General features: G+C 30.1%; 1 protein-coding gene and 2 long non-coding RNA genes across 8 annotated transcripts in view; 1 reads left to right on the forward strand and 2 right to left on the reverse strand.

The window, feature by feature from the left end:
• LOC128396528 (cell adhesion molecule DSCAM-like) overlaps positions 1-23,866 on the forward strand; it is a 34,178-nt gene that overhangs the window by 3,410 nt on the left and 6,902 nt on the right. Inside the window, exons 2-13 of the mRNA XM_053357161.1 lie at positions 4,400-4,567; positions 9,445-9,591; positions 9,987-10,914; positions 11,025-11,263; positions 11,327-11,488; positions 11,817-12,107; positions 13,838-13,957; positions 17,880-18,198; positions 18,289-18,569; positions 22,004-22,171; positions 22,263-22,333; positions 22,432-22,765. Coding sequence (XP_053213136.1) covers positions 4,400-4,567; positions 9,445-9,591; positions 9,987-10,914; positions 11,025-11,263; positions 11,327-11,488; positions 11,817-12,107; positions 13,838-13,957; positions 17,880-18,198; positions 18,289-18,569; positions 22,004-22,171; positions 22,263-22,333; positions 22,432-22,765 — 3,228 coding nt within the window. The remainder of the gene's footprint in view (positions 1-4,399; positions 4,568-9,444; positions 9,592-9,986; positions 10,915-11,024; positions 11,264-11,326; positions 11,489-11,816; positions 12,108-13,837; positions 13,958-17,879; positions 18,199-18,288; positions 18,570-22,003; positions 22,172-22,262; positions 22,334-22,431; positions 22,766-23,866) is intronic.
• On the reverse strand, positions 18,083-22,494 carry LOC128396676 (uncharacterized). Of its 6 annotated transcripts, none has more exons than XR_008326834.1 (7): positions 22,353-22,494; positions 21,379-22,283; positions 20,137-20,298; positions 19,436-19,772; positions 19,067-19,342; positions 18,319-18,512; positions 18,083-18,223 (listed from the first exon to the last, which is right to left on the reverse strand). It is a non-coding gene; the product is annotated as an uncharacterized LOC128396676 (long non-coding RNA). The 6 variants fall into 6 exon arrangements; XR_008326833.1 differs by having other exon boundaries at positions 18,784-19,342; XR_008326836.1 differs by having other exon boundaries at positions 18,319-19,342; positions 20,137-20,280; positions 21,458-22,283.
• LOC128396740 (uncharacterized) lies at positions 22,669-23,562 on the reverse strand. Its single transcript, XR_008326852.1, has 3 exons — positions 23,425-23,562; positions 22,942-23,228; positions 22,669-22,807 (listed from the first exon to the last, which is right to left on the reverse strand). It is a non-coding gene; the product is annotated as an uncharacterized LOC128396740 (long non-coding RNA).

The following is a 23,866-nucleotide window of genomic DNA, read 5'->3' on the forward strand; positions in this document are numbered from 1 at the left end:
ATTTGCTTCTATTTTATCATGGAAACCATGATAACAGGGAATGATTCATGATGATAATATGAGAAGAGAGAGAAATTCCAACTAATAAGTTATTCTCATGAAATGAACTTACATGATATTGTTGATCATCATGAGAATAAAAATATTTTCCATTTATTAGTAGATTATCGCCCTGATCATAATCTAATGATAATCAATGGAGTTGAAGAATTCCCTGAATTCATGAGATAATAAACTGATAAAGTTCCGATGCTGGAACATGATAAATATTGAATTGAAATCTCAGGTTGAGAAAGTTCAATATAATAAAATATTTTAGGAAAAAACTTTGTTTCCAATTTGTAAAGTTGATTAGATTACATGATTATTAGCATTGTTATTATTATTCAATTGAGATTAATTCTGAAACTTTAATCATGATATAGTTGATAATCAGAATTGTAATTAATTGCTTGTTAAAACTTGTGAACCGGTTAATTTAATTTACTTTTTTTTCTTGATAATGTTCATGAAATGATTACATGAAATCATTGACTTTCAATTGTTGTTTCAACTTCCGTTATTTTTTCATCCTCTATTCATAATCACTTCCCTTTTATCATCTTTCCCTCTCCCTGATGAAGATAAGGATGATCATTATCATCAAAGTAATTGGCTCAATATAAATTAAAGTAAATTTTTTTCAACAATTTTCGGTTTGATTAACAAACAAATTGATTTGATTATTTTGTTGTAATCATGAAAAAAGTAAATCTTATCAATATATTATTATCATTATATTTTATCATCAGGGAAACATTATCAATCTGTGGTCATGATGATGATGATTGTTTTTCATGATGATGATGATGATGAGGTGGATAAGTGGCACTGAGAGTTGGAATCACATAGAAACAAATACAAGATTCTGGTAAAACGATATTATTATTATTTGTTACGATGGTCATTTCTCTCACTGAATTATAATCACCATGATGGTTATCAGATTGATTAAGATGATATTGAATGTGACTCACTCTCATCATCCGTTTTTTTTATTATTGTTTTCATCTTGAGCATAAAATCATGAGTATCTTTCAAAGTTCTGATTATTCTGAATCTCTCTTTTTTCTGCTTCTATTCCTAGACAAGAAAGTGAGAAGAGGGTAACAAAAGATGAGGTGGTGATGATGATGACGATGATGATGATAAGAAAGAGTAGCTATGATAACAGATTAAGGGAAGATCAATATTGATCTTTTCTCTTTCTTTTTTTCCTTTTCCCTAAATACCAAGATAAAAGTATCAGAATAAAAGGGAAAATACAAAAAAGAAAGAGAGAGAGATGAGAATGAGACGATTCCCCCCTCTTCTCATCATCATCATTATCTACCATCAACCTCCCATTCATACAATTTGTCAGGACGATTAGTTTTCCTCTCCCTCCACCCACTTGCCAGCATCATCTTTATTTTAATTCCTTATCCAAATACAGAACTGAAAGAAAACATTATAATGATTCTGAAAAAAAAACTTCACCATGAACAGTTATCATGAGGAAACAACTGATCAATCAGTTAATTGAACCCTAAGTTAATCAATTGAAACATGAAATTAGATTCAAAATTATTCAAAAGTGTTTGAAACTCAACGAAAAAAAAAGAAATTGATAAGAATGGGAATGCAAAGGGAGCCAAGAGGAAAAAAATTCCCACTCTGATAAAAATTTCAAATCAACTGTAAACTGAATTGAGTTTGAAACCTTATCAAAAACAGTTATTTCCATGAAGGTATCATGAATCCTTTTTTACTCACCAAACCTGCTCAGCCCCCTGAACCATTGTAATTGTAGCCTTTGGGTATGTTAACAAGTCACTGGTTTCAAATTATTTTATCAGATGCTGAATTTATCATCTAGCATTTTCCTCATCTTCCCATGTTGTATATATAATATCTTTCCATAGATACATGAAGTGGAAGGTGGGAATTATGCCAATGAAAGGTAAATAATACCAAACGGTAAATGATGATGATAATAATATCACCACGTTTAGTTAACCGGTTAACCCATCAACCTTTAGGGCATGAATTGAACATTGAATTCAATTTACATGGGAATCTAAAAATGATAATAATACTCACATAGAACTGAACTTAGCATGAGCTTCATAATACTTAATGATAACATAGAGATATTTAAATGAGAAACTTGATGTAATCACCTTAAATGAAAAAAAACCCTCCCTGATTGAACTAATAACATTTACACTATCATATATAATATGATTCTTACAATTTGAAATTGAACATTTTCATAATTTCACCAAGAAAATTCAAGAGGATAAAATGGTGAAAGTTTCCTCTGAACAAAAGAAAAACAATTTACATTGGAATCACTGTAATCCCCTGTATATTTACATTGTTACCTGTATGATAATCACTTCATCCTGATGGCCATCAAAAAGTAAGAGGTGGGAAAAATCCTCATGAAATATTCTGGCGAGAGAAGATGAAATTTCATATTCATGTAAAGGGTGGTGATGGTTGGGCGATAATAACAATATATTCTGGTTATAGTCATCATCATCATCAGTGTTTATCACCTTGAATTGGATTTACAGTTATAATAGTTGATAGACTTTAAGGTGTCGGAAGAAAAATAGAGAAGAAAAAAGTTCTGACAGAATTTTCTCAAAATTCTGGTAAGAATATTTTTTTTTTCTCTTTTTTCTTTTCTCTCAATCATTATCATGGAAAACTAAAGAAGAAAAAGAAGAGAGATGATGATGATGATGATGATGATCTTCTTCATCACTATGATGATAAAGGAAAAATATTAGAGAAAGTCAAGAATAACATTTTGGCAGAATTTTTTTCCCTCCATGATCATGATCATGGTTTTTGATCACCATAATCATCATTATCCAATGAACAGAATACATTTATAATATTATATCAAGGTATTCATCCTTATAATACAGTTTAACCATCATCATGATGATCATCATCATCATTTGAACCTTTAAAGGATAAGCTTGTGAAATGATTACCATGATGATCATTATTAATATTTCTGAATTTGAGTGTGAGAAAAAAAGTTCATATTATTATCATTGGAATTGGTTGTTCAGTAGCATGAGGGTTTTATCATCATCATTGGATTTTGAATCATCTTCCATGATGATACTTTAAATACATAAGGAAACAGAGCTGAGTTGAAATTGGAAACATTGGAAATGTAAAGTTGTCATTTCCGGTTTTCTTTTGAAAAAAAAGTAGTTCCTGTTTCATGATGATGATGTCCTGAAACATTCAGGGTGAAACTGAATAATCACCAATCCATATATATAAATATATAGATACATGATTATCTTGAGCTCAATTTCATGATATTATTTTTGAATATGAATCTATCTCATTTTTGTTCACCTTGTTTCTCATCTTCATGTTGAGATATTATTTTATCATGAAATTCATCATATTCATGGGAAGATTGATGAATTGATTCTAATCAGTTCAGAGGTTTTAATTGGTTTTTTGTTCTTGGAACATAAAATGTAACAATTAATTAACTAACTTTAGTTGGTAATCTGAAAGGTTTTCGGAAACAAAGTTTTTCTCAGATTCCAATTCAGTTCAAGTTTCACTCTCAGTTTCATGTTTCAAGTTATATCATTATTATCATCATCATGAGATAAATGATGATATCTATTTTATCCTCTTCTTTTTCTCCTCCTTCTCATCCTCTCTCTCTCTCTCTCTCTCTCTCTCTCTCTCTCTCTCTCTCTCTTTGACCAATTCTCAGTAGACTTAACGAGGTAATATTATTGTTCATTATCATGATTATCCTCATGAAACTATCTCTCACTCTGAACTCAGTTCAAGTTCCGAGTAACTCAGATATAAACAAAATCATTTTCATGATATCGATAAGGGATAAAATCCAATTTAAATTCTGTCAAAAGATTGTTATATTAATTAACCTGTGGGTCAATTATTTTTCAACACAATCAGATTCATTTTCCCATGAAAAACTGAAATGCATCCAGAAAATTGATTCAGATTCACGAGATTGAAAAAGTTTCCTCTCAATCAAATCCAATATATTAATTCACTTGTAACAATTCATGCTGATAATTCATATTTTGATGAAAAAATATCTATTTTCATATATTAAATGGCGATGATAAAGTTCATTGATTAGGTGAAAAATTCATGAGGTTAATTGGATTTCCTAGTTGATACATAATCTTGATTCCTAATAATTGAATGTATGATTAACTTTAAGATTAAATAATCAATGGTTCCAACTGATTGGGTTCATGATACTCTCGAAATATTGGAAACATTTTTCGAGTTGAGAACTTTTCTCAAGAACTTTTCGAACTCATTTTCTTTTCTCTTTTTTTTTCTTTCTCAGGTTCCATGACATTCCAGGCCAATGTTTACGATGAATACGTTATCCTTGGTAACATTGGAGTCTTCAAATGTTACTTTCCAAACTTCCTTCGAGATCATGTCAAAGTTTCATCATGGGTTCAGGATGATGGTCGAATCTATGAAGAATCTAAATCTTCACCCAAATCAGGTTAGCATCATGATGATGAATGATTATGAACATGATAATAAAAGTTAGTTAACATTATCCATTCATTAGAAGAAATTTTTTTTTTCTTTACCAATGAATCTTAATTTTCACCATGAATGATGATCATTATCATCATGAATCTCAATTGAATCAGATAATATTTTTCATTAACATCATTAACATCAAGTTAATTAAGCTTCTCATAAGCACTTGGAACATGATGAATACATGGGTGAAAGTGTTGCCTCAATGATTGTATAATAATCTTTCTGAATATCATGAATATGAATTTTCCGTATCAAAGTTTATCACAAGGAAGAGATGAGGATCAAATTTTTCGAATAACTTTCGATTTTAGTTTTGTCGAACTCAGAACTTTTTTTCTATCCTCTCATAGTCTCGAGGAGAAAAGTTCTGAGGAAGAAAAATTTGCTTTTCACTCTTCTCATCATTATTTGATTGAGTTTCCATCATCTTCATGAACTTTATCTTACCAACTCGTTCAGAATTATCTTTATCATTTTCGGTCAATTTTCGAGTGAAACTATTTTCTTTTTCCTCGATTCATGGTATCATATCTGATTCAATCTTATCTTCATGTTGTTCATCATCATCATCTTAAGTGTCTTGTATAAGAGGATGATGATGATGATGATAAAGAAACTGAGACATTCCAATGTTAGTTGACAACCCAGGAAGACAAAGTGAACAATTTAATGGTTGGATGATTTGGAATCATGGAGAAAGACAGGATTTTTCAGAATTCTATCTGTGACTAAGTGTGATGGAAAAAGACAGGAGAAGATGATGAAGATGAAGAAGAAAGGGAAAAGATATGATGATGGAGATAAGAATGACAGAAGAGAAAAACGTAAAAGTGAATGAAAATATAACCATGATGAGAGTAAAGAAACTTTTCCAATCTCATGAAAAGAACAGAACTTTTTTCCTTTCTTTCCAATCCATGATTCCATCACTTAGTTTCACCTTTAGACCGTTTTAAAATCTGAGCCTCATGATTCAATGCTTCCTTAATTTCATCCAGAACTCTGATTTCCAATCTCTCTCTCTCCCTAGTCCACAAATCCCTCAAATCTTCATGATAGAAACACCTTAAGACAATGAACCATTTCATGTATCTGATATTATCAGATAAAAGTTTACATTCAACAAGAAATTCATTCAACTATATGAAAAAACTTACTCTCTCTCTCTCTCTCTCATCCAATCTCTTGGTGAAACCAAACAAAAAAATTCAAGGTAAAAAGTTCATAATAAAATAAATATAACAACACTCAACGAGTTCCCCGAGTATTTCCTCATGAAATATCATCATGAATAATTTCAAGTATCACTTAAAGTGTTGAATTGACTTAACCATCAATGAATGAATCCAAAAAAAACAAACATAACCACTTAACATGATATATTTCATGAAGAAAAGATAAATAAAACAATATTTTGATCGTGGAAAAAAATTTTTAGATTATGATAACATGTTACATGACAATCTTATCTCAACCTGTCAGCTCTGATATCATGATGATAATTATTCATCAAATTTTTCAACAATCAATTGAAATATAATCTAATCCGATTGTAAGTAAATCGCAGTCTCCCAATGGTGTTAACATTGAATCACTTGTTTGTTATACATATGAACTTTAGGAATTGATTCAGAATGAGAAAGATAAACTTGTTTATCGAATTGGAATATCTCTCTCTCTCTCTCTCTCTCTCTTCTCAATTCGAAAGAAAAAGTTTACAAATAGTTCCAGGGAACATGATATCATGAAGGTGTATCTTTTAAGGTATGGAAATAAATGAACCATGAAACATGATGAAGATAAAAAAATATCAGAACTATCGTTTCACTCGAATAGATATATTAACATTTCGAACTATTTAGAACATTTATTTTTTTTCATCGAATTTTTTTTTCATTCCAATGATATGAAAGTGTTCAATTGAATCTGAATAATAATATAAATGAACATAAAAATATAAGAATCTCATGTAAACACCTAAAACCTCAGACGATTCAATTTTTCTCCCTTGCCTGATCAGAATTAATCTGAACTTGACTATTAACTAATCTGAGATCATGAGTTAACCATGTGATTCATGTAAATTGTTTGAAATTAATTGATCAGATAATATGATTAACTGTTTGTTAACTACTCATTATGAATTGATTAACGAGGTGTGAGTGTTTATATATTTTTTTCACCATCATGAAACTCATGATAATGAAACAATAACAATTACATGATGAAATAACAACAGAATTTATAACAATAATCAGAGCTAAATGTTGATGATAAACAAAAGGTTTTATTACCTATTGTATTTCATCATAATTATCATCATCTTCATGATAATAAATTCTGTGTGTGAGTATAAAAATTAATCGGAATGAAAGTTCATGTTGAACACACCAAAGAGCTTTAAGATTACTCTGGAAATGAATTTGTGTTGGTAAAGAAACAAAAAGTGTTAAAGGTATAAATGGATGCTGATGATGATGATCAAGATGAAGATGAAGATAATGATGAGGATGATTCATGGTGATGAGAAAACAGTGATTGTTAGTAATTAATTCAGTTTATCATCTTTGCTTATTATTATTTTCTTTTGTTTCATTTTTTTATCTTCTTTCTCCTTGAATATACAATAGATTTTTATTCATTTGATTATCTTTTCTTCAGACTAATATTATTTTGTTTCTATTCATCATTCATCCTTCTCATCATCATCATTTCTCACCCTGAAAGTATCATGATAATACCTTTTGGAACCACAGAAGTGTAAACAGAATAAGAATCAGAATCAGAATAAGAATTAAGAAAATTTCTCTCTCTTATCTTATCTTTTCCTCTTTTGTAAGGTAACCAGGCAATAGGGATGAAGATGATAAAGGTAAAGATGAGGATGGAGATGAGGATGAGGATGAAAAAGAAAGTGTTAAGTTGATTCACTTTCTTTTTTTCCTTTATGGGTAAACACTGTTAACCTTTTCCTCCTTCTTGGATTTAGAGTCTTCCTTTTTAAGCTTTTTATCAGACAAAACCATTTTCTCACCCAAATCTTTATATATATTCAGCAACAATTCAGATTCATGAGATAATGATAATTCCTCATGATGATGAGATTCATTTTCACCTACTTACACCCTTTGGTACAGTTACTTGAACACCTTTTAACTGAGATTATGAGTCCCTTGGTATATTATAATATTCACTGTTTTTAATAGATTCTTTTACCTTTTATCATAATGTTATAACATCTTTGAAATGTTCATTTTCCATGGTGATGAGAATGTGAGAACTTTTTTTTGTTTGAAACTTTCTTCCGGTTCCTTCATATGAGATAATAAAACGATAACCAATTTATTGAAAGAAGATGCAACAGTTACAGAGTTTAACTATTATCTAGTAACAATCATGATCTTTTCACCATGAGGTTAACCTTAATCTCTCCTTTAAGATTTTTCAGAGAATCAGAACTTTTTTTTTATTCCATCACGTGACTAGATTATTTCACCAAAAATACTCAGAATGATGATCATGTAAGAATGAAAGAGATATCAGGATTGAGATAAGAATATGAATCAACTTGAGCAATAGAATTGAAAGAAAAAAAAATCTCGAAAACAATTTGATAACCAATATTTCTTACTATCAATGAATTACTGAATTTTGATATCTCATCATCATGAAACCATGAACCAAACATCAATCCCAGAATATGTTGATCAATATGATGAATGAAAAGATATTATATAAAAGAGAAAGAAACAAATTTTATCCCATGAATGAGTAAAAGAGATAAAAAGTTCTGACAAGTTGAGAATCGCTGAAAGGTAAACAGGTAACAAGAAAGATTCTCATGAAATGTTAAGATTTCAATCTGATTCATGGTGATACTCAGCAGAAATTCAGTATAATAATAATAATAATAGCAGATTAAGGTAATATTTATGAAAATGGAGTAAATGAAAAATTGTGATTTACTCAGTAATCCAGAAATTATCTGATTCTCTGAACCATGTAACATGGTGAGTAACATTATCGTTATTTACTATGCAATTATTACAACAATTCAGTTTTTCCAAAACAAAAACCTCATGTTTATAAATCCTCATGTTTCCTGATTATTATCATGACTTTTATTAGCATCTCTTTTCACTGGTTATGATCAACTTGAGGATTTATCATCATCATCATCATCATAATCATTGATTATCACAATGCTAACAGAATGATAATTAACTGTAATCATAATAATAACATGTTGACTTGTTTATGATCATCATCATCATGATGGTGATGTTTTTTTCACCCACTTCCCACCTTGAATGAAACCAATTCCCTGAGTTTCAATATCTCCTGAATTATATATACAATATAACTTTTAATCATCATCATCATCAAAGTTAATGATGTTTGTCAACAATCAACAAATTGTCCCAACAAAAACAAAATCAGTAAATTGTTTTGTTTTGTATTCAATAAGCAATTAAACCTTGAGGTTGAAACATCTAATTAATATTTTATCGTTTAATTGTTATCATACTCAACTGAGAGATAATTAAATTAAAATCTAATATTTAATTCAAAAGGTAACGAGAAAAAAAAACTTATTATTATTATCATTGTGTTGATTAAATTGTTGTAATAATTTAATGATACAACAACAATGATTAATAATATTATCAATATCAGTTAAATCATTTGGGATTAATTAACAAGTTAGTAAACAAATTAACTGAAAGTTTATTAAACTTTTCTTGATTGATGATAATTAAAAAATTATCATTTTCTTTCATCGTTGTTGATCTTTAATTGTTTCCTTTTAATTGTTAATTGTTGTTCCAGGTTCCAGGATATTCAATCTTAATGGTAACCTTTATATTGTTGGTGTAACTCGAGCGGACACTTATCATTCATTCAAATGCCAGGTCACTAATTCAATTACAAACGAGGTTATAATTAGCAGTTCAAATGGTAAATTAATTGTTACCGGTAAGTCAATTAGTTAATCTAATCAATGGGAGATATTAATAAAAAGGGGAAAATGTTTAATGTTAATAACCAGAAATTAGGGAAATCAATTGATAGGTTTCAACATTTAATTGGTAACAATTAGGATGAACAGTTTACTCTGATTAAGTTGATTATGTTGATTGTATTTCTGGTTAAATTGTTTCCAAATCATTTAACTGATTATACGATATGATAATCAAATGGTCAGTAGTTAACAATAAAGTGATAAGGTCAATATAAAGTAAATGTAATAATAGGAAATATAATAAAAGTAAACACCAAATGATCAACAATCAACCTTAATGATTATGTTAATTTCAATTGATTGTTTTTTTTGTTTCTTTCCATTTTCATGATGATGATAATGTTTTCAGATCCAAATGGTTCAGTTCAACCGAGCATAAGTAACACCCAACGAAGCGTTAAAAGTATCGTTGGAAGTTCAGTTGAATTACCATGTGTAGCTCATGGTTTTCCGATTCCAAGTTATCGTTGGTTTAAAAGGTCACAATTAACGGAGGAAAATGGTTCAACTATAAGTTCCGACATCGGTTCGGATAGTTCATTGGTTATTTCACCTTCATCGCGATTCCAACTAATCTCTGGAACTGGAATATTGATCATCAACAATGTGACCTCAAGTGATTCGGGTCGCTACGTTTGTGTGGCCAATAATAGCGCTGGTGAAGATAGGATTGTATTTGACCTTTCGGTTAAACAACCGTTAACAGTTACCCTTGACCTTATAAGTAATTCAAATGTTGATCATAATCTAAGTGAAGGTAACAACAATTTATCTGGATCATCATCATCAAGGATAACCTTGGGTTCACAGGTTAGATTACATTGTAAGATTACTGGATACCCGGTACATTCAATTGGTTGGTTTCGTGATGGTAAACCTTTAAATCAGGTTAATCAAATGACCACAACTGACCAGCATGGTAATAATAATGGAACCTTATTATCATCATCTTTGATATCATCTTCTGGAAGGATAAAGTTAAATAGTTCATTGAAAATGTTAACCTTGTTTAAAATTGACCGTTCGGACATTGGATGTTACTCATGTTCAGTTACAGGGGATTCTGTTGAATCACCTGTAGGTTCAACTCGGTGTTTAACTTTATCAGAAGATGCACCCCAATTGAAAGAGGTGTTTCCGGAAATGTTTACATCCCCTGGAGATAGAATGTCACTTAAATGTGTTGCCTCAGGCAATCCACTGCCAACAGTTACCTGGACATTAGATGATCAGCCAATACCGGAGACTCATAGGATTCAATATGGCGACTATGTTAGGTAAATAAATTATTTTCTCTCTCTCTCTCTCTCTCTCTCTCTCTCTGAAAATATAATCCATGGCAATTATTTTCTCACCTCTTTTTTTGACCATTTGGGTCAATTTTCAGTATGAATGGAGATGTGGTCAGTTATGTTAACGTGACCAGTTTACGAGGTGAAGATGGTGGATTATACCAATGTGATGCTCATAATGATGCCGGAAGTGTCCATCATTCCCAAATGATTTACCTTAGAGGTAAACCTTACATCCGTCCAATGGTCAATAAGACAGTATTAGCTGGTCAACAGGTTAGGATAAGATGTCCAGTTTCAGGTTATCCGATAACATTAGTGAAATGGTTTAAAGGTAAGAAGAAGCAAATTTAAAAAACATCAATATTGATAAACTTTTAACCGATTCTCCGTCAAGATGACCACGAACTGCCCTTGAATGACCGTCAACGGGTCCATAAAAATGGAACCTTACTAATCAAAGATGCCCGTCGAGATTTAGACGAAGGTTATTATCGGTGTAGAGCGAACAACGATCAAGGGGAATCCGATGAGAAGCGATTCTTTGTTCAAGTACTTCGTAAGTGATTAGAACTTTTTCTCCTCCCTTCTTCCTAGAACTCGAGAAAAAAATCGATTCGAAATTATTTTCATTTCGATTTCATTTTTATCATAATTATATACTCGATCTAATACCGGACTACCAATCATAAACTAATCAAATTATCAAATTGATATGAAGAAATAAAAAACGGAAATTGATGTTTTCATCATCATGATGGATATTATTTCATCAGCAATTATATCAAAATAAACAACATGATGATGATGTTTGAAGAAACTTTTTTTTTCATATTCTCTTTCAATTCTGATTGTCTGATATTGAACTTTCTGACTTTCGTTCACAGGTAAACCGAGTATAAGTTCATTCAGTTTCCCAATTCATTTAACTGAAAACATGAGAGTCATCATAACATGTAATGTATTAACCGGAGATCCACCGATCACAGTTAATTGGTTAAAAGATAATCAAACAATTAACACTTCGACTCTTGATGATGTTCAAGTGACTGAATTAACTGACCTTGGGTCATCCCTTGTTTTCCGTGATGTTAAATCAAAACACGCTGGTTCTTATACTTGTCTGGCTACTAATCAAGTCGGTCAAGATTCACACTCAGCGGAAATGATTGTCAAAGGTAAATATTAACAATTAACAGTTAACAACAACAATTAGATAAATTATTTCACCATTAAAGTTGATCATAATTGTTTTTAATGATAAATCAACTTGTATCATCATTATTTTTATATTAAGTCGATAACAACTTGTTATGATTAATATCATTAGGAACTTTAATTTGATTATAATAAAAACTGTTCCATAGCAATTTAATGAACCATAATAATAAAAAGACAAGATAATTAGATTTAATTCAATTGTTAACTATTACAATTTAATGTGAATCGAGAAGAGTACAAATAGTTTAAAGTGTAATTGCAATAACAATCAGATCTAAATGGTTGTAATGGTTTTCCAGCAAATCGATGAAAATTTTTCTCGAAAACTTTTTTTTCATGTTAACTGATAATGTTCATGAGTATGATGATGATGATTATGATGATGGAAGATAAAGTCTTTCATTTTCTCTTACTTTCTCAGTAAATTGTAGGTTATTTTGAAACAATAATTTAGACATAAGATGATAATGGTTATTGTAACTTGACCCGAACGTAATAATAGTTACATGAAATCGAATAGAAAAAAAGTTCTAATAAAAAAATGAGAAGAGTTCGAACTTTTTGTCCAAATTATTGGTTCATTTTTGACAGTCAATCAAATGATTAGTTAATTTTACATCTTTTCTAATTCAATTATTGTTATGATGATTAAATGGTTACTTTATATCAACAGGAGATTAGATGAGATTTGAAGATTAATTTTAGGAATCAGAATCAATCTCTTATTGGATAATAACATGATAACAATTGCTGGTTATCGTGATGATGATGATAATGATTAGTGATTAGTTGATTCTCAAGTAATCTGTTGGGACAATAAAAACTACTACAACAATCAGAAGCTTAACCCAAACAATCAATTACAATAAATTCAATCAGATGGATAGATTAGTTTGCTATTGTTATTGTAGTTTATTTCAGGTTCAAATGATCATATCATGGTGATTATCATCATGAAACAGACAAAAGAAAAAGTTATGAATGGTCAAGCGACGAAAGTGTCCAGGGTATATGATTTTCATGCTAGGTGGAAATGAATAGAATCAAAATTTTCTTGTTAAGACAATTTTCTCTCTCTCTCTCTCGATTTGTATTATCATCATGAAACAGGGAGAATCTGTGTCATTATCATTATCATCATGATACCTCTTGAAAATGATAAAATAGATTCTGAAACATTGCTCCAAGTTACAACTGTCTTTTGATGATAAAAAATCGTTACTTTTGCAATTCTGGTTAGTTCAAGATGATGAAGATAATGATGATAATGATGAAGATGATGAGGAAGAGCAACTCTCACTCTCGGCATGAGATTCATCAAGGGATTGATATTATTTTTTGATGGAAATATTTTCGCCCCTCTTACTCCAAACAAGAAAAATAGAAAAGTATATTGAGAATATGCTTTTATCTTCATCTTTTATCATCATTGTATCAATGGCTTTTATTATAGTTAAAGTGAGAAGAAGAAAAATCGTAAAAAAAAGTTCTAATCAAAGTTGAAAAAAGTTCTAAAGGATATAATAGAGTTCGAGGACACAAGGTTAAAACTTCCTTGAATTTATCATCAATTTATGATCTTTCAAAGAATTAAGAAATAGAGTGACAGGCTCAATGATCAATAATTAATCTATAAATTGTTACAATTAACCGTTGATTTGATTGGAATTTTTTTCTCTTAATTAAGTGCCACCGAAATGGATTATTGAACCAACGGATAAATCAACAATTGTTGGTGAACGAGTGACATTTAATTGTCAAGCTGATGGTTTCCCGATGCCAATAATTAGGTGGAAAGTATCAACAGGTAACTACAATTAACTTGATTATCGAAAAATGAAATTAAATGAAAAGTGAAAAACAAGCAAAATTAATGTAATTTCAATATTCGAGTGGAAAAAAAGTCATCATTAGTAGTAATCATCTCTATTGGAGTGTAAATACTCAGGGTGAATATTATTTGGGTCATGAGAGGAAAAGGAAACAATTGAAAGACTTATAAGTCTAATGGATTGAGTCTTAATTATTTAAAGAACTTTTCTCTTTCTTTCTTATCATTATCATCTTCCGGAATCCTTTGAAACTTTGCTCCAGTTTCACCCAGAACATGACAACCTGCAACTCGACTGATTCAGTGATCACAATTTAACTCATTGTATTCACTAATTTAGTGTTTACTCAATATCAACAAAAAAATATGAATGAAAAAAAATTTCTCACATCCAAATGATTCATATTGTGAATATGAATCACAATTTGGACTTGACTTCATCATTTTCATCACCATGATGACGATAAGTTTCAGGGATTGTTTTGAAAGTTTATCATGATAATAGTAAAACAATAATAATGATGATGATAATAATAAACAATGAATCAGTTGAGTCTCTCAATTTATCATGAAAAAAATAACAACTAAGATGAAATGGTAACTATGAGAAAGAAAAAGTTCTGAGCAATTCTGAGAGTAAAAGCAAATGAAAAATGAACTTTTTGTTTCGGTTTTTTTATCTTCCTTTTTTCTTACTCCATGTTTATATATATACCCTTGTCTTGATGATGATAATAATGATGAGGATGACAAAAGTCACCCAGTCTTCATGGTATATTTCAGGGGAAATGGGAGTGATCCTTGGGAGTAACTCAGGAAATTGAATTATTATTATTTATGTTTGATAATAAACAGTAAGAGTTAAAAAAGATGACAAACTTTCAGATGATTTCATCCTTATCCTCATCATCATCGCCATGAAATCAATATCACGATATCAACATGAAGATTACAATCAATTTGATGATAAACAATTATCACTTTAGAATAGAAAAATTTATAACAATAAACTTGAATTGGAATATTTTTTTTTTCTTTTCATTTCACCAAATGACATGGTTATCATTTCTTGTGAGAATTAGTTCAATTTGAATATTATCATGAACTCAACTGAATCAATTTTAGCTCAACATAAGTTGAAGATAATGATTAAGTTTCACCAAGATCATGATGAAAATTCAGAGAAATGATTGATTGAATTATCAACTTCAATCAGAATCTCATTCATCGCCAATTTCTATCCTGAGAGTATCATGAAAACTTCCTTTTAATTATTCATAGTCTCGAATAAAAATTCTGAACTTAAAGAAAAAAAGAAAAGTTCTAACCCATTTTAAAACCGATCAAATCGTTTTTTTTTCTTGAACTAATATCATGATAAATGTTTCATATAATAATCATCATGAAGTTTACTATCAAGTGGTTATCATGAACTCAACTGAATCTGATAACAATAATTTCAATCGGAACATAAAAAAATGTACTAACCTATTATTTGGAATCAAAAAGTTACCTTATTATTATCAATGGTCAATAAAGTTCATTGATAATGTTTATCGTTTGAAACAGTTCTAATGGTAATAATAATAACTATACAACTCGAAATCGTTTCGAGTTCAGAACTTTATGATTATCGAGATGAGTGAAAAAGAAAAGTACTCAAATCATTTGGCGAAAAAATTGTTCCACTTCGAAAGAGAAAGAAAAAGTTTCGAGGAAAAATTTTCTGACCAAGAAAATCAAGTGATCATTTCCATTGATTGAGAATATTTTGATTGTTTCAAATTGTGTTGACTGATTCTAATTGTAATTGATTAACTTGATCACACACACACACAGAGTGAAAAACAATCAATCGATATACTTATTATTATGATTGAATGTTATTACTCACGGTGATGATATGATAGTAAATTAAGACAAATTGTTGTTAAATTGTTACCAATGTTTAAGGTTAATCAAGGGTAACACTTTCAGAATGATTAACTTGATTGTTCATCATTAATAATCATATCAAAACGTTAATAATAATATATAATGGGAGGAGTGATTATGGTTATCATTACAATCAAGGTATGGAAAGTAAAAGCAATTTAACTTGTCAGTTGATTATTATGATTGATATAACCAAGAGAATTAGAATTGTAAAACAAAAATAAATTGTTTCAATTAAAAATTAAGATGATAGGCAAGTTAATCATTGCCAGATTGTGGTTAATTGGATTGATTAACAATTAAATAGATGGAATAAAGTTTTGTTGGTAATTAAAAACAAAGTTAATTACTTTGAGAAAAAGTTTTAAAACAAGCAAAACATTTTCTCCCATTAAAAGTAATAACATATTGATTTAGTTAATTGCTAAATTGATGTTGTTATTATTACCATGATGATGATTATTATGATTTAGTTAATGAGAATTGTCAATGAAAGTTAACAGTAATTATATTTGAATATAATGTTCATTGAATCAGAAAACTTTTTCTGTTTATTTGTTGTTACTTTTTGACGTAAACATCACGAATTGATATTACCCTTATTATTATCCAAGGATAAAGGTTCTTAGTCCAATTATTATCATCATCATCATCTCCAATCATGTTGTTGATGAGGATGATTGAGAGAAGACAAATAAGGGATGATGATGAGAGAAAAGTGAATCTGAAGAGAAAAAAAAATCATCTTCAAAAGATCTGAACACTTCTTATACTCCATGAATACATGATGATGATAACACAAGAAGAAGCCTCACCAACCAGGGTAATCTTTGCATGATTATCATCATCATCATGATATTTAGTGAGATGATGAAGGAGAGAAAGTATTATTTAATATAAGGAACAAAAAGGAAGATAGATGAAAATAAGGGAAGATGAGAAATGATGAAGAGCTGGTTCCCTGTTGTTAGCATATTCATGATATAACAAATTGCTTCACTAACATCAACCTTTTTCAACCCTTATCCTCATCATCATCATCATCATCCAGTTTCCATCATCGTCATTTAAAGTCAACCATATTATAATAATATATAACAATTTGTATCAAAGTTTCATGTAACAGGAAGAGAGAATAGGAAAAAAAATTCTGTTAATATTATTCAGAAAAATTCTGGTTCCATGTAACTATTATAGCTTTAAATTGCATATGATTTGTAATAATAAGGATAATGGTGATTATGATGATCAAGATGATAATCTCATGTAGATAAAGGTTATCAACAGGAATCTAATTTAACTTAAATGCTAATAGTATTATTGTTAATAATACTACGAGAGAGAGAAAGAAAGAGATGAGAGATATTATCATCATGGTTATCAACCTGAACTTTTTTTCTCTCTTCATATTCACCTTTACACTGTTGGAGTTTTCAAATTAATGACTCAATGTTATTTACCTTGTTCGATGTTAGTGTTAACTATCATGATAATGATCTTCATCACCATTGTTGAGCATCATAATGAATTGAATTCATCATTAAATTGGTGATTATGATGAAAAGAAACATCTTCAATGTTATTATATTGTATTTCTTTACGGATAAAGATGAGAAGGAGAAAAAAAATTGACCGATTGACCTGAACAGTTTATCGGTAAATATATTTTATAGTACAGGAATTGCAGTTTGTTGTTGATTCTATTTGTGACAATCAATCCAATTGTTGATTAAACATTATTGTAATGGTGTTGATAACGATGACCATGATAATGATGATCCCATTCAAGTGATGATAAGATTTGTCTTCATCTTCCGGGCCAAGAAAAAGATGTTTGATTTTCACTTTGATTCATTTCATCAACGATAATAATAATATTGATCATGAATAACTTTCAGTTATAACAACTATCTTTTTTTACTTCCGTTTCCTTTCTGGATGATGACGATAATGATAATTGTAGAGGGTAAAAGTGACTTTAAATCAGTTTCCAGTAATTATCATATTCAAACTCTAGAAAATGGCTCATTAACCATAAAGGAAGCCGATGTTGCCGATTCAGCTTATTATCTTTGTGAAGCTGAGAACGGGGTTGGGTCAGTATTGTCCAAAGTGGTCTTGTTAACTGTCCATATTCAAGCTCATTTTAAATCAACCTTTCAAGTGATAAGGGTGAAACTTGGTGATCCAGTTAATGTAAGTTGTGAGGCGATTGGTGAGAAACCAATTAACATCAAATGGCTCAAAGAACGGACTGAAATTGATTTCCTAAGTGATAGAAGGTAATATGAGAGACCAATTAACAATCTAAAGAGAGAGAAAAGTAATCTGATTATAATTATAATCTTGTAATTAAATACTTAATACTACAGATATACTGTTAATGAAAAAGAAACACCAACCGGCCTTATATCAAATTTAATTACTCCAATATCCACTCGCTCTGATTCTGGGAGTTTCCTGTGTATCACTTGGAATCCATTTGGTCAAAGTGAGATGACCAGTCGAGTTCTAGTTGAGGAAGCGCCTGACCCACCGTCTGACCTTATTGCCCACGAATTTGGTAGTAAGAGTATTTCTTTACGTTATTCACTTCCTTATTCGGGCAATAGTCCAGTAACCAAATACATCATCCAGTGGAAAAAAGATGGAGGTAAAGTATCACATGAAATATTAACAGAAACATCATGATGATGATAGAAAGGAGAGAATAAAGAAAGAAAAAAAGAAAGAGTGAGTGAGTGAGAGAAGATGAAATATTCTTTTGTAACCCAATCCATCTTCTTCTTCATCATTCCCTTTATCAACGATATTTATATCGTGATATACGAAACTTTTTTCTTCAATTCTCTCTCTCTCTCTCTCACCAATCATCTTGTCTTCCTCTTTTTCATCATCATCTTCAGATTCCATCAGATTTCATTTCTTTATTTTCCATCTTCGCTTTTTTTGCCTAAGTTTCCTTCGCCATGTAGGGTTCCTCTTTTACCGCATCAAGTTTATCTCAGGTTCCAACACGATAACATATACATGATGATGAAGATGAAGATGAAGATGATTACAATAGTAGTTTTTAAGATTTGTGTTCATCTTTTATTATCCGTTAGCCATCCCCTTATCTTCATCATCTTCCAAAGATGATGAACCAACCTTGCTGAACCGAAACTTTTCTTGACTGTATCTTAATCTTCCTCTTTCATCTTCGTCTTTTTTTCTTCATCTCCTTCTGTCCAACAATCTGTCTTCTCCATCTTTCATCATTGCCATCTTCTTCCTGTTTCTTTTTCTCTTTCTTCTTTTTTCATCTTCTCTTCATCAGAGTTATATATATATCTCTCCCTCCGCCTCCTCGTCATTATGATTATCATCCTTGTCTTCCTTGTCACGGCCTTTGTGTGACCCTTTAACATGCCAATGTCAAGTTATCTATGTGACAAGAAAAAAAAACGATACAACATCAATAATATTAATAAACATTATGAAACCATTATCATCACATTGATGGAAATGATAAGTTACCAATTTAAGAAGTGAATTCCCAATTTTCCAACTATCAATATCATCTTTTCTTGAGCTATTATTACATTTGAAATTAAATGATAAGTTTACAATCAAAAAGTAGAACAATTAATTGCTCTCGAGAAAGGAAGGACATTTAATAATCTCAAGGAATTAGTTTCCGTTGAAATTTTCTCATTCTCCTCAATTTCCTATTGGAAAGATATTAGTTTTCACTCCATTTGATGAAACTTTTCTTCCTTGGCCCTTTTCATGAAATCCCCATGATAAGAAATGACTTTTTTCACATCAGAACTTTTCCTTTCCGTAGTATCACCATCATCAGTAGAGTGAGAATCTGAAAAAACAACAAAAAAGAAGGACAGAAAAAAACATATGAGAAAAGAGGGAATTAAAATTATCAGAATTAAGCTTGAATCAAGTAAAATTGGTTGAATTATATCATGAAATCATGATGAATCAGCAGAACTCTGAAAATATAACCACACAAACAAAAAAGGAACCACATAATTTCAAGAGTAACAAGTAAAAAGGTAAATACATTTTGTATCAAAATGTTATTAATCTTTGGGAGTGAATGTGGGAGGAGGAAAAAAACTCCCACTCTTTAAAAATTATTGTAACATTGATTGTTGATCTAATATTGAACAATCAATTTGACAACAATCAACGATAACATGAATCAAATACATAAAACTAACATTGATTGTTGTCACATGTTAATTGTTATTCTTAAATCCATTGAATTGTTTTCATTTTCCATTTCAAGGCATTTCCTCTTTTTTTCCAATTCCAAATCATCATAATTCTGAGTGTTGCATCAACCTTGATTGTCGCCATTTAACCTGAGAAAAGGTGATTTCCTGAAGATAGAAAAAGAAACAAAATTGAGAGAGAGAGAGAGAGAAAGTTACATGGGTATTCAATATACAGAGAAATAGATGAGAAAAAAATCTCTATAATATTTTGGATAATATTTCATACGCATCAATCATCGCATTTTGTTTGCCCTATCAACTTATATATTTTTCCTTTTTGATCCTCAATAAGAATCATCATCATCTTTCTCTCTTTCATCTAATCATTATCATCATCATCATTGAAGGTATCACCCTTGAAGTTTTATCTTTATCTTCATCATCTCTTGACTTTCCCTTTCTGTATGAATTAAGGCAATTTCTGGATCAATGAGTAAATCTGAAGCTCACAAGTTTCATCTTTTCATCATCATCATCATCGTCATCTTCCTCTCTCTCTCTCTCTCTCGTTCACGGCTGTGAAATGGGCCACAAGTGAAACTATTTCAGTAGAATGTGTATTATATGCACAATTTTTCATCTTCTCATCTCGTCTTCCTTGTCATCTTCAATTCTCGCTACAATTCACCAAGACGTTTTTTTTCAAAATTATCTTCCAAAATTTCTCTCTCTCTCTCTCTCTTCCATCCATTACAAAACTTCAGAATCTCATGCTCGTTTTAAACAGTATCCATACAATACATTAATACGTTGTTACATATTATGTATATTCTTGTAGATATTTGATATTACATTTTTCCCTCTTTCATCTTCTACTATCTTCACTTATTCACTATTCTTTTCCCTCTCTTTTTTCTCATCATCTTCGTCTTGATTGTTCCCCCTTTCATTTTCTTACATTATAAGTCTCTTCAATACTCTACACAATCTTTGCCATGTATTTAAACGTTAATTGAAAGCTAATCAATCACTCAACCTGATTTTTTTTTCTCCTCATTCTTTTTCATCTTTCTACGTTAACTTGTCTATTCACTTTGTAGTAAAATGACTTAATTATTTACAGAAAGAGAAAGAGAGAGAGAGAGAGAGAGAGAGAGAGAGAGAGAGAGAGAGAGAGAAGAGAATGAGAATGAGGTATAGCTATTATGTGACTACATGATATGAAATTAGAAAAATTTGACTTACATAATAGATTGTCGTTAGATGATGAGGATGATGAGAAAAAGAAAGAGAATCTTTTCCAGATAATGAAGATGAAATTTACGAATTAAAATGTCTCATCCTAATTAACATAGAAATTCATTTTCGTTTGATTTTTATGTATGGTTTTTGTATATTCTTCCTTTGGTTTAATGTCCTTTCGACTTTTCCTCCTTTTCTTTATCTTTTCCTCTGGATATGAGATGGAATTGATATTAATCAGAGTAACATCCATCATCTTAAGCTTCCGTTCAAGTGGTCAGATTGAAAGTGAAAGAAAGAGAAAGATGATAAGAAGGATGATGAAAATTCAGATTATTATTGAACAGGATAAACAGGGAATGTTATCTTTTTCATCGTTCTTTCCCTGAAATAGGATTTACTGTGTATGTGTCCATTTGAAATATATCATAACTTGATTGGCGATAAATTGTCAGAATTTTCTGCTGTATCAATTGATTCCTTTCTTTCCTGTCAAACTTTATACCTTCTTCTTAATGAATCAGCAATTTAATATTGACTAATGATGAAAGTAATGATGGTGATTATTATTATTATTATAATTCTAATGATGGATTTTACTTTTTTCCTCTCCCTGTAACTCCAACAGGTACTTGGTCAACAGCAGCATCAACAACTGAAATTGATGGAACCGCGTCTCAGGTTTTAATTAATGACCTTAAACCATTAACTAATTATGACATTAGGATGTTTGCCGTTAATATGATTGGTAAAAGTGAACCAAGTAAAATAATAACGATAACAACAGATGAAGAAGGTAATCCAAAATATTTCGTAACAATGTAGACAATCAGTTGATCATTGGTGGTTAATTAATATCTAATTGTTCAATTTTCTCATTTAATCAGCACCATCAACCAGTCCAGGATCTGTAAGAGCAGAAGCAATTAGTTCAACGTCTATTTTGATTAAATGGAAGGTGATTATTGTTACCATACCTTAGATTATGTTGTTAACTTGATTGGTATTAACTCAATTTGCAATCAAATTATTGTTTTCTTGTCCATTTTAAATTAGCCACCGAAACACATTGAATCATTTGGCTCAATCACTGGTTATTATATTGGCTACAAAGAGTTGAACTCGGAAAAAGCGTTAATTTTCAAAACGGTTGATAATAAATCCAATTCAAAGCTTCAAATGGCGATTAACAATTTACGTAAATCAACCTCCTATATTTTCACCGTTCAAGCTTTCAATTCCAAAGGTGCTGGACCACAATCACCCGAAATTGTGGCGAAGACACTGGAAAAGGATCCACCCTTGTCACCTAAATTGTGGATCGCAAGTGTAACTGCATCAACGGTATCGATTAGCTGGTCACTTCCAATGGAATCAGAAACATCAATAGGTAGGAAAATTTTTTAATTCTCCTTCGGTAGTAAATGTTAATCTGTGTAATTCAATTAAGAGTAAATGGAAGATGAGAGAGAGAGAGAAAACCAATTAAATATATAGACTTTTATATCTAAGAAAATAAAACATAAAATAATTAGATTAAGGATTAAGAATGAAACTGAAACTCACCCAAATTAAATAAATAGATTAAGTAAATGACCAGTCAATTAACACCATGTGAACAAGTAGATAATTTACCTTGATTAATTTTTAAATTGATGAGCAAAATTTATTCACTCAATTAACAGTAAATTAATCAACCAACAAAAGAAAAACAATAAACGGTTAAGAGATAGAGAGAAAAAGATTAACAATAACAAAATGGAATTGGAAAACAAACACTAATCCCATTTAAGATTTTAAAAAGAAAACACTTAACCAGTGGGGAGAACGAAGAGATAATCCAATTTCCAAATCTGATTAATTAAATAGATAAAATTAGTTGATTAAGAGAAAAAACAATAACAGTATTAATTATCTGTTTTCAAATTTCAAATACATTTACATGTATCAATTTAGGTTTGGTCACATTGAGCAAAAAGTAACGTTGCCAATGCTTTTCAATGGTTTTGTAGTCAATTTAAATTTTATTCAATTTCACTTTTCTCTTACCTTTTAGATGATTTTCTATTATTTTTGTGGTCCTGAGAACCTCAATAATAATAATATTAACGAATTAATTTGTTTTCACATTCAAAATATTCAAAAACTGAGAACTCAAAGTGAATAAAACCAAAAAAACGATTTTTTCTCATTAGGGGTTGGGTATTAATTATGGATCGAAAATTGAAAATGAAGAAAAAGATTAGTTGACTTTAATTTGTTGGATTAGTGAGTAGACACAATTAAAATGGATTAGTGAACACAGTTAGTTGTTAATCGTTTTTTTTCTCTTCGTTAATTGTTGACGAATCAAAAAAATAGCGATTATGAGGATTGGTCATTAAGTGACGTTCACTGAACATGTTAACCCTTTTGATTGTAAAATCGTCCACAAATTTTGGATCAATAAACTTTTGGATCAAAACAAATTAATGAGTTGACACTTTGTTGT

This window comes from Panonychus citri, unplaced genomic scaffold (genome assembly GCF_014898815.1).
Source record: "Panonychus citri isolate SS breed McGregor unplaced genomic scaffold, ASM1489881v1 Contig00001, whole genome shotgun sequence".
In the NCBI taxonomy this organism is placed as follows: Eukaryota; Metazoa; Arthropoda; class Arachnida; order Trombidiformes; family Tetranychidae; genus Panonychus; species Panonychus citri.